Raw genomic sequence first — 12,439 nt, 5'->3', positions numbered from 1 at the left:
GCTCCGATAGTGAATTTGAATGTTCCGATAGTGAATTTGAATGCTCGGATAGTGAATTCGAATGACGGGATTTTGAATTTGATTGCTGATTCAGTGCTGCGAGCTTGGAATGCGTGAAATCGAATGCTCGGAAGAGGAACTTGAATGACAAAATTATGAAATTGACCGGGAAAACCTATATTGTTACTTTAGATGCATTTCTATAGTTTGTATCACAAAACACCCTACCATAACATAAGAATTTCGCAACAAAGCCACAAATATACGGAGAAATTCTCAATAAGCCATAACTGTACACGATTCATTCTAGAAACGATTTTAATAGAACTACTCTCAATATGTATATATTTAACAATAATTAGCATTGATTATATTGATTAAAATTCTTACATCGGTTGTTTCTATCCTTAACCCACATGTTTTTAGAACTATTTTGAAGCGTTAAAGCATTTTTTTTTTCTTCATCGGCAAATGGTGAAGAATGGCAACATCCCATGGCAACAGCCAATCAGGAAGATGGATTCTTGTCATTACCATTACAATTGCCCTTTCCAGAAAGAGTGGCTGTCATATCAAGTTTTTATGAAATAGGGCCCTGACGATCTACATGTTTTAGCAAACATATTGGAACGCTAAACCAGTGAAATTCCAGAAAATACAATGGCAAATTAATGGTGACAGTAAGGGCGCTATTGCCAGTAACTATTAACGTCATTTTATTGTAATTCCGTTTTCCACGGATGTGTTTGTTAACACTGAGATTCACATCCCACAGAAGGAATGGAACTTCCAGTCCCCGTCGGAGCCGAATCCCGTCCAAACGCCGACATAATTGATCTCAGATGTGCCGGGATCAACTACATCTAACAGAGCAGTGTCGTCGCCATAGCGACCAAGTTTCAGGGTGCCGTCCCGGAAGGTGACCCAGTAGCGGTCGAAAGTAGGACGACCGGACAGGATCACACCCGGCTGGCCATCTTTGATTGGGAGACCGCAAGTATCAAACGACAAGCAGAGTCGTATTCCCCCGCCAACATTTTCCCAGCCTCCAACTACTACGGACGCCAACATATACAGACAGAAAACAAATAAACAAACAAATATTAAAATAATATTCAAAAATGATTTTTTTTTTTATATTTATTTTACAAATTATTAATTGATACTCTATCTGTGTCGACAATGCCTATCACTGCTACCACCAGTTGTGTTCAGGAGTTTCTGTTAGGAGTTACCGTAACACTCATTTCGGAATTTTCCAGCTGCATCATTGGGCATCAACAAAATACCACAGAGCATTACCTCCCTTTACAATTACCCCTTGTTAAGATTGAGGCCCAAAAATTCACCCCTAACCACGCTAATAGTCACTCTGGCCCAGGAAAATTACGCCGCTCATTGTTTGTTTGTTTGTTTGTTTGTTTGTTTGTTTGGTTTTTTTTTAACATTGTTATTTGAATTGGAAAAGAAATAAAACCTTTTTTTTTAAGTTTTAGGATAAAATGGATTGTATGGTTTGGGTTAAGACCTAACTTCAGGTTTCTAAGATTTGTTTTTCTTTTTAGGTAATGAGAAACCTTTTATGAAATATGAAAGAGCAGATTCAATGTTTATTTGATGAAAATTAGTTTTTAAATGACTGAGATAAACATAACAACCCTAATAAAAGGTGGGACCAATCTTTTATTACGATCGCTTTGTCTTCTCTGTTCCCTTAATGTCTCAAGTACTTCAAAACCGATTTTCATCATATAAACTCTGAATTTTTCCAAGAATGGTATGTTATATTTCATGAAAGGTTCCTTTGCATCTAGACCACAAACACGAGATAGACGGTGCTCATTAACGTTGGTAATATAGGGCAATTTGTTAATCTGTCACAATAGAAACTACACGACGCAAAAATTATAAATTGAAATATTTTTCTTTCCTTTGACGTTCCAAGATTCGGATTTTTTTTTAACAGCTGCTCCCCTACATCCGCTCTCTTTGTAAGCATGGCGTGGTACCTAGGCCTATATAAAAGGTGGAAACACTCTTTCACATGGTATTTTACCACGTTTGTACCACTAGCTAACAGTGCGTTATGATGACGATGAACCGACCAACATGAAATATGCAGATGTGATTCTTTAATATCGTTTTATTTACTTTTGTCGTGTTTGTACCTCTTATATCGATTTCCCTTTAAAGTACACCTTCATAACATGTGGATTAAATGAATAAAGCAATATTATTAATAGATCACATTGGTGAAAGTTTGGGGAAAATCGGACAATACGTTCAAAAGTTATGAATTTTTAAAGTATCTGTGCGGTCATTGCTGGATAAGAAGACTAGTATCTGACTACTGTGTATGATGTCACATGCGTAGAACGATGTAATAGTCTGGGTGCCAAAGCCACTTTTTGGGCCTAACCTTGTTTTACCGTCCACCCAATGTTTTTTGATGGTTATACCCTATTTCGGGGGTGCTGAATCCGAATCTGGATGATGCAACTCTTGCATCCTTGAGGATTTTGAGATATTCAAGATGGCCGCCAAAATGGCCGCCAAAACCGGAAATTCCCACGTATTTCCTTCTAAAAGGTGAGATATTGAAAACAATTGATGATTTAACCCTATTTCGAAGGTGCTGAATCCGAATCTGGATGATGCAACTCTTGCGTCCTTGAGGATTTTGAGATAATCAAGATGGCCGCCAAAATGGCCACCAAAACCGAAAATTCCCACGTATTACCTTCTAAATGGTGTGAAATTGGAAATAATTGATGATTCTCCCTATTTGGAAGGTGCTGAATCCGAATCTGGATGATGCAACCCATGCATCCATGAAGTTTTTGAGATATTCAAGATGGCCGCCAAAATGGCCGTCAAAATGGCCGCCAATTAAAAGCGGAAATTCCCATGTATTTCCTTCTGAATGGTGAGAAATTGAAAACAATTGATGGATCTACCCTATTTCTATGGTGTTGAATCCGAGTCTGGATGATGCAAACCTTGCATCCTTGAGGGTATTGAGATATTCAAGATGGCCGCCAAAATGGCCGTCAAAATGGCCGCCAATCAAAACCGGAAATTTCTATGTATTTCCTTCTGAATGGTGAGAAATAGAAAACAGTTGATGGTTTTACCCTATTTCGAAGGTGCTGAATCTGAATCTGGATGATGCACCTCGAGATAGTCAAGATGGCCGCCAAAATGGCCGCCGAAACGGAAACTCCAATGTATTTCCTTGAATGGTGAGAAATTGATAACAATTGATGGTTTTCGTCAATGGCACAGTTTGAACTTGCTGTATATACAGTGAAACCAGCTCTACTGGATATCTTTGAGTTGGTACGATACAAGTGTGCCAGTAATTAACCCTTCAAGACTACAGATGCGGTTGAATAATTGCAAGATTACACTGTTTCCTCTACATATAATGGATAAATTTTGAACACTAACAATTAATGGACAAGACATGTTCATCTAAATCATATTGTGATAGTGATGTAGAGAAGTGTACTGAAATTACCCAACATTACCTGTCTTAATCCATGAGCAGTTTTAATCTCTTTATCCATGAACACTCAAATTGGTTATTTGGTTTATATTGGTGGTCTTGATGACATTGTTGAAGACACGAGTGGGACATTTTTATTGTTATGCTTCAATTTTTTCTTCAATATGATGTAATATTACCTATGTGTATATGTATATATGTATATATAATCTATTACAAACACACACGAGGGGACGGACAAATCACAGGTAACGCGCCGTGAAAAAAAAAATAAATAAAAATCAAACGACAACATGGAAGGTAATAGTTGATAATCCAGTACAATTGTACTTACGAATATCATAATCGCGCAGAGTGCTTTTGAAATTACCCTTATTGATATCTACTATAGTGGTCATGGATGCAACCATTTCCAGTGACCTAATCAGAATATGCCACAAGTTTCACAAGAATACGACGCGAGAGTCGTCAGAATACAAGACAAGTTTCAACACCAAATACCAACATGTCATAATTTAATTTTACTCTATTGATAGCCGAAAAGGATTAACTTTACATCTATGGAGCCATATTATTGGCGACCACAAGTATTATTTCATAACAATTATGCATAAAGACATTTTCAGTCGTATCTTTCTTTGCGTTTGTACGTTTCAGTATGATGTCAATTGACTTTTTTTTTTTTTTACAGTACGTGTTAAAGTTCCGTTTGAGACATATCGGAATATCTCAGTATATTAGAATTCCATTTTAACAGTCATTTTGGCTGTCAATAAATTTTGGCTGATTTGACAAATTCGCTCAACTGAGTTGAATTCAAGAATACGAATTATTGTTTTTCACCCTGCATGGGTTTACTCTCCCGCTTCGCGTTGGAGCACAATACTTCACCATTTCAGTATAAGAACATGTTAAGGAGTTTCCGTTCATACAGGACATTTATAGATGTCCGAAAACCTTCAAAGACCTTCAGCACCCTCGAAATAGGGTAAGACCATCAATTTATTTTAAAATTTTTACCATTTAAGAAAAAATATATTAACATTGGAATTTCTGCCACTTATTTTGGCTGTCATCTTGGACGTCTAAAAACCCTAAAGAATGGACGAATTTCAACAACCAAGTTTCGAGGGTGCTGAATAGGGCCTAAAATTTACCAATTTTTGACAGTTATTTTGGCGGTCATCTTGGACATCTCAAAACCCTTAAAAAAGAACACGAAAGTTGCTTCAACCAGGTTCGGATTCATCACCCTCGAAATAGAGTAAAACCGCCAATTGTTTTCAATTTTACACCATTTAGAAGGTAATATAGGACTTACATGGAAATTTTCGTTTTTGACGGCAATTTAGGGGCCATTCTGGCGGCCATCTTTATTATCTCAAAACCCTCAAGGAAGTACGAGCTGTATACTGGAGCTTCAAATTCAGCAAACTCAAAATAGTGTAAAACCACCAACTGTTTTATATTTCACACCATTTAGAAGGAAATAGGGGGTCTACATATGAATTTCCGTTTTTCGCGGTCATTTTTGGCGGCCATCTTTATCATCTCAAAACCCTTAAGGATGCAAGAGTTGTATCCTGAGCTTCGGATTCAGCACATTCAAAATAAGATGAAAACCACTTGCTTACAAATTGTCACCATTTAGAAGGAAATACATAGGAACTTCCGTTTTGGGCAGCAATTTTAACGGCCATATTGAATATCTCAAAATCTTCAACAATGCAGGAGTTGCACCGTCTAAATTCTGATTCAGCACCCTCGAAATAGGGTAAAACCATCAATTGTTTTCAATTTCTCACCATTTAGAAGGAAATACGTGGGAATTTTCGGTTTTGGTGGCCATTTTGGCGGCCATATTAAATATCTCAAAATCTTCAAGGATGCAAGAGTTGCATCATCTAGATTCGGATTCAGCAGCCCCGAAATAGGGTAAAACCATCAATTTTATTGTTTTCAACATCTCACCATTTAAAAGGAAATACGTAGGAATTTCCGGTTTTAATTGGCGGCCATTTTGGCGGCCATCTTGAATATCTCTAAAACTTCATGGATGCAAGAGTTGCAACATCCAGATTCGGATTCAGCACCCTCGAAATAGGGTAAAACCATTAATCATTTTCAATTTCTCAACATTTAGAAGGAAATACGTGGGAATTTCCGGTTTTAATTGGCAGCCATTTTGGCGGCCATCTTAAATATCTCAAAAACTTCATGGATGCAAGAGTTGCATCATCCAGATTCGGATTCAGCACCTTCCAAATAGGGATAATCATCAATTCTATTTGATTTCACACCATTTAGAAAGAAATACGTGGGAATTTTCGGTTTTGGCGGCCATTTTGGCAGCCATCTTGAATATCTCAAAACCCTCAAGGATGCAAGCGTTGCATCATCCGGATTCGGATTCAGCACCCTCGACATAGGGTAAAACCATCACTTGTTATCAATATCTCACCATATAGAAGGAAATACGTGGGAATTTCCGGTTTGGACGGCCATCTTGGCGGCCATCTTGAATATCTGAAAACCCTCAAGGATGCAAGAGTTGCATCATCCGGATTCGGATTCAGCATCCCCGAAATAGGGTAAAACCATCAAAGAACATTGGGTGAACGGTAAAGCAAGGTTCAGCCTCTGGCACCCAGACTATAAGGAAAATAATTTCACAAACTGTATTTTTTTTTTTAATGCACATTTCCTCGACTTGTCACTGACGTATTCTAAGGGTAATATTATTCCCCCTGCCCTCTGAAAGAGACATGTCAAGCGTTCTTTTATTATGCGAGAAAACTGAGAATATGTTGAATTTTTTTTATATTTTCTTTATATCGTTGTGCACATGTGACGTCACAAGCTGTAATATCTCTAGCTGTAACTGAGTAGAAACTTCAAAAATTCATAACTATTGAATGCATTCTTCGATTTTCCTCAAACTCTCACTGATGTGCTCTACTGATATTGTTGCATTCACTCAATCCACATGTCTATGAAGGTGGACTTGTCCTTTAATACTAAGCATTGTCAGTTTTTATGATACATGAATATGTTGGTTTATAAGGCCAACAAAATGCTTTATTTACACACCAAGCAAATAAAACGCTAAAATAAATCTCAAAATAAAACATATAAAATCTGTAACCTCAATTGGAGGTACTCACTTATTTCATACATGCTAGGTGTTTCTTCATTGATGCTTGACAGACCAATATGTGCATTTTGATTTGCGCTGACCTCAAAGTCTAGTAACGTCAAATTCTCAGGGACTTTCCATCCGGGAAACGTGTATTGTCTCGTCTCACCAACGTCCGCTGTGTGTAGTGTCGAACAATCTGAAGAATTCAAAGGCATACAGAAACTGACCTCAGTGATTTCTTAAATCTTTAGCCGTTTGTACCCAATAATAATTTTTTTTTTCTTCACGCGAGTCGCATAAGTAGTTTGAAAATTTCACAGAAAACATGATAACGCTAATAATATGAATAATGGAGATTGTCATAAAATAAGCAAGTATCGTCATTTTTGTTGGTGGCCAAAGAAGTTATTATTAAGTATTTGTTGTGCAATCCAGTAAAATATTTGTATCATAGGGTGAAATCAAGTGGCGATTAATGATCCGTTTAAGTGGTCTTAATAATTTGAAGCTACCGGAATCTTATGCAAGATGTATCAGGGAAAATAGAATAACATCGTATGTCTATGCGATAATATGCATATGCAAAGTGTTTCAAATCATGAGCACTAATGCCAGTGATATCCCCGAAACGGGTAATTCAGTATTTTGCTCACTACATGTTGGTCCGAAGAATTCAGCGGTGCAGACGCAAGCAAATCCTGTTACGGTCTCCGTACAGATCCCTCCATTCAGACAGGGGGATGAATCGCAGGCTGTTCAAAAAAAAAAAAAAGGCAAACAATCATGTTATATAAAAACACATAAGGTACACAGCGCTCCGCGGCCCATCTATAGTATAAAGCATGCATGACATATCGACCATCGCTGGGCGCAATGACCTGATTTGTTTGTTTGTTTGTTTGTTCATTTCCATCTGAGAAGATGGCCGGATAGCCCATATTCAGCTACGTTAAGCTGGTCTTCCATGGGGTCCAGTTGGATGTGAGGTGGGACCACTTCACCGGGTTAAACACCCTGCTCTTTGCGATGAATGAATGAAGCGGGATCTTTTACGTGCATGAGTTGTTACTCTCTCATACACGGGACCTCCATTTTATGTCCTATCCGAGGGACAGAGTGTTTTGCCTCTTGCTAGAGGGGACGGTATGCTTACACACAACATTGCTCAGTACAGACTCGGGTTCGAACCCGGGCCGCGTGATCGTGAGGCAGACGCGCTACTGACTGAGCCAACTAATAATAACAATAATAATGATAATAGCAATAATGATTATGATAAGATTATAATTATTATTATCATTATTATTATTATCATTACTATTATTATTATTATTATTATTATTGCTGTTATCATTACTATTATTATCATCATTTAAGGTTTTCATTATCCATGGTCCGATGGCAGCCTCTTCATTGTTGCCACTGCTCTCCCTGAGGGTCCCACCATTAGTATTATCCTGGCGTTGCCAGGTACCCATTTATACTCCTCATGGGTCGAGAGGGACATGGTGGGTAAAAACATCTAGTCGAAGGACGAAAGCACTGGGATGGAATCGAATTCGTTACCTCCGATTAGGAGCCGGGGAGTCATCCACTGACCTGACGGTACTGCCATATGACAAGGCCCGTCCATCCACAGCTGCGACTGAGTTTTTGACAAGCGGTTTACCATTTCATTTAAAGTCTGACTTCAATTTGCAAGTAAGATTAATTTGTCCCAAACACACGTATTATACACACGCAAGCTCGCGCGCATAATAGCATATCAAACATTTTTTTTCCACTTGGATATTCATTATTCTACATCAAACATACATTCATCAAAACACATAATACATCATAATATTTCAAACAAAATGATTTGAAAAACAGGCAATGAAATATCGTGACTCCGATCATCACATCATAATATCAAGAGAACATGTGTCTAAATAGACATCTGTTTTGTTTTGTTTTTCTGAAATAGCCCACAATCTGTCAACATACTGACACTCGCTCACAAAATATATTGAAGTTTCAACATATCAAACATGGTGTTTTGCGTTAACTGTGTCATTTACACCATACAAAACATGCCCCTATGCAACGGGCCTGCCAGACTTTCAGGTAAATTTCATTTTCCTTGTAATATCTGAAACTGGAAGCAGTTGGAGGATTTGCCTATACAGAAATACAATACTCTCTGTTACACTGTCAAATTAAAGATACGGTTTACCATTAGGAGCAGTAATTTTAAAAAAAAAATGTTCGATATAGCACATTAATTTGATGCACATGTGTAGGTTAGGTGTATCACAAAACATCTTACCATATGAACAGATGAACATTTTGCAATAAAGCCTAAAATATAAAGAGATATCACTATATTTTCACAGTAAACCATAACTGTAGACGATTTAGTACAGTTTTTTTTATTATAACTATTGTTCATATTTTGTATATTTATCTATACCTTGATTATACTGATTCGAATTCTTGCATTGGTTTATATTTATATCCTAACTATATATTTTAGAAGTACTTTGAGGAACTAAAGCTGGGGTTTTGTTTCATCTGCAAAATTAATGGTAAATATATCCCTTTAAAACTGAGATGCCTTCGTCGGTGATCTGTGATAAGACACATTTCTAAAAGAGATATGAAGTTTTTTATCCGATCCTTGTTTGTTGTTGTTGTTGGTCTGCCTGTTTTCAAACATTTCCTTCGCCCTTTAATGGCTCCGAGAGAAGACAATTAAGCATAATCATCAATTACTTTAACTCCTTTGTCAAACTCTGGGAGAATGTTGTTGTTGGTCTGCCTGTTTTCAAACATTTCCTTCGCCCTTTAATGACTCCGAGAGAAGGCAATTAAGCATCATCATTAGTTACTTTAACTCCTTTGTCAAACTCTGGGAGAACGTATAATGGGAGCGGAAAAACTCAGTCTTGCAGCGAAGCTAAAGGTTCTTGTGCAATAAACTTGACAACCCCTGACAAACGCTGACAAGAAAAAAAAAATGACTGGTATACCATTTAAATTGCCATTCATTTACCTTCACGTACCTACCGCTGCCGCGGCTTGAAACATTCTGGTTTTAAATGGTAAACTGGTCACTCTACCAATCATTTACCTTTCATAATTCAACCCTTTGCTTACCAATCACCATCCATTTACCATCCACCCTTTACTATTCACCATTCAGAACTACCATTCAGACTAATAGTAAAAGTGGAACATCTAATCTGCATATCAGTGACCATTCACTCTACCATTCATTAACCGTTTACCCTTCATTTTGTATTCACTTTTCATTTACCATTCATCATTCAGACCATTCCCGACCTTACTTTATTTTCAACAGTCGGAATCTCCTTTTCGACAGACGGAATAACGCCACAAATGTTCGGAATAATGACTGAACTCGATTTTTTTTTTTTAATTGAATTACATCTGATCTATATAAGAAATATGTCTCTTTCGGAGTTAGGAGCTATTGGAATAGTGAATTTTATTTCATTTCGGAAAACATAACAATTCCTCGGAAATGGACACAGGAACAGAACGCAGAGCGATTTCTATTTAAAAACTGTAAAATGTAAAACCTTCGCCCATGCGCGGATGCTCTGTAAATGAATGTTCTGCTATGAAATTTCGTATGCGATCTGCATTTCTTTAAAACGGAAAACTTCTCAATCATTTTTTCCTTTATTGCCGGCGCTGGAAAATGACTTTGTTACATCAAACGAGAATTTTGTTTTAACCAAATTCGTTGTAAGTGAACTTTGCACCATAGATTTTAGTGACGACAATTTTGGAAATTGAATTTGCACTTCGTTGTAGCGAAATTTCAGCATAATTGTGTCGGTTGCCACGGGAGTACAACGTATAAGCCTAGGCATTGCAAGATGACCGTCAGGAGACCGGGTAGCTTTTCAAGGCCCATAATTGAGGCCCAATGAAAACATGCTCAGCAAAAAGCTCCAGCAGCACCCACAGCCACAACAGATGTACCCGCCCACTTGTAGGACATGCGAACCCTGCATGGGTACCATCATCGGTCATCTCTGTCTAGCTGGCACTGATTGTCAACATGGCGTTTGAAGTCATGGTCATCCCAAATTTTTGGGACGAAACCTCATCTAACTCCAAGTATGATGTCACATTTTACCTGGGGTAATCACATTTACCCGGAGTAATCTGAGCATTGGTGAACCTGCTCTTTGAGAGACAGCCGCAGACCCCATCCATGCATATCACATTCAATCGAGTATCGTATGTTTGTTTCCCTGCAGGACAGAACACTGTGTCCCATAGTGTGTTTACAGTGTGTTCACAGTGTGTTCATAATGATAGTCAACTATGTGAAAACGCTCGAATTTAACAGTGTGAAGATGTGGATTTTACAGAGTGTTCACATAGTAATGTTTTGTTTCACACTTGGAAATTAATGACACATTCTGTTCACACTGTTAAAACGCTCGAAGTTAACAGTGTGAAGAGATTTCACACTGTGTTCACAATGTGTTCACACTTTGTTCACACGGTGTTTCTCACACTGTATGATACTGTCTTCTTTCCAGCATTGTGATTTGTTTTTGTTTTTGATTTTTGCTTTGGTTTCTTCTCTTTTTTTTTTTTTTTGCTTGTTTATTGTTGATCCGAGTATTTTTGTTTTGTTTTGTTTTTTCCTTTCCTTAAAATCCCGAGTTCTAATCCTGTCCAGTGGTAAAACTGAACAGAAAAATCTCACAGACAATCTTATTCCTCCCGATCAAGATTTTACAACATTCAGGTTGAGGTGTCAGGTTCAATGACATTTGTTTCCAGCAAATATGAATATCAAAATAGGAGTAACATGCGGTCAATTTGAAAATGCTAGGGGAACATCTCTAGAAGTAAGGTCTCACAGACATGCATCAATTTAAAGACAAACTGACTAGCAATGATCTCACATAGTCCCGCGAAAGTAAACCAATAAGATAGCAATAAACAACAAACAAAACTTGTGACGACCGTGCCCTTGATTAACATAATGAGTATTTGGGTATACAGTCGTACATGAAAATACTAGGGCAGCAAAAATAACATCAGAGCCGTCTTGAACATAAGTTGGGATAGTCACAAGAAAGAGCAAGACAAACCCTTAACTCCTTCTGTACCAGGGACTTTGGACAGAGTGTACAAGTCTATGGGGTTGTCAGTGCCAACTGGCACTCAAAGCACACAAAGGGTTAAATAGGTAAGGGACAGGGAAAGCACTGAGCAATCACTTTTCTTACCAGGTACTGTGCAAATGTAATTTTGGGCGGCATTTTGAACAAGGCCTGCATACTGCTCTATCATCGGGTTGCTCTCAGAGGTAGCAAGCTTCAGCTCGGTCTGGACGATGTCCCCGCTGACAAGTGTCTTATTCGGGCAGATGATTCTTACTTTCGGACAAAACTTTGCTGCGTCTCCGTCCATGGACAAAACAGTAATCGCTGCAAGGATGAGAAAAATAACGATTCCATGACAAATATAGTATATATATATATATATATATATATATATATAACACATTTTTTTTTTCGATATACTTCTGTCAAGCATTGCTGCATCTGTTGTGCATTTCTCTTTCCGTTGTGTTTTCTTTCTGTCACGTTAGTCGTGTTTCAAAGAGCCCATGACAAATGATTATCTTTTCTTTTTTTTCGATATACTTCTGTCAAGGATTGCTCCATCTGTTGTGCATTTCTGTCTGTTGCGTTGTCTTTCCGTCACGTTAGTCGTGTTTCATTCTGTCTTGTCTGTTTAGGCCTCCCTGTATTGAT

General features: G+C 37.8%; 1 protein-coding gene across 1 annotated transcript; it reads right to left on the bottom strand.

The window, feature by feature from the left end:
* Positions 1-762: 762 nt before the first annotated feature.
* Positions 763-12,092, bottom strand: LOC140235830 (uncharacterized). The gene is made up of 4 exons (XM_072315831.1): positions 11,909-12,092; positions 7,301-7,399; positions 6,673-6,843; positions 763-977 (listed from the first exon to the last, which is right to left on the bottom strand). Exons 1-4 carry the CDS (start codon positions 12,090-12,092, stop codon positions 763-765), a joined length of 669 nt encoding a protein of 222 aa, XP_072171932.1.
* Between the last annotated feature and the right edge of the window lie 347 nt (positions 12,093-12,439).

This window comes from Diadema setosum, chromosome 12, assembly GCF_964275005.1.
Source record: "Diadema setosum chromosome 12, eeDiaSeto1, whole genome shotgun sequence".
Classification (NCBI taxonomy): Eukaryota; Metazoa; Echinodermata; class Echinoidea; order Diadematoida; family Diadematidae; genus Diadema; species Diadema setosum.
This window is presented reverse-complemented; position numbering and strand designations above follow the sequence as displayed.

Bases quoted from the DNA above. Each gene is read 5' to 3' on its own strand.
- LOC140235830 (XM_072315831.1), bottom strand. From the start codon at position 12,092: ATGGACGGAGACGCAGCAAAGTTTTGTCCGAAAGTAAGAATCATCTGC. The intron at 7,400-11,908 runs GTAAGAAAAGTG...TTTTTTGAACAG, and splicing joins TTACATTTGCACAGTACCTG to CCTGCGATTCATCCCCCTGT. The intron at 6,844-7,300 runs GTGAGCAAAATA...TGAATTCTTCAG, and splicing joins ATTCTTCGGACCAACATGTA to ATTGTTCGACACTACACACA.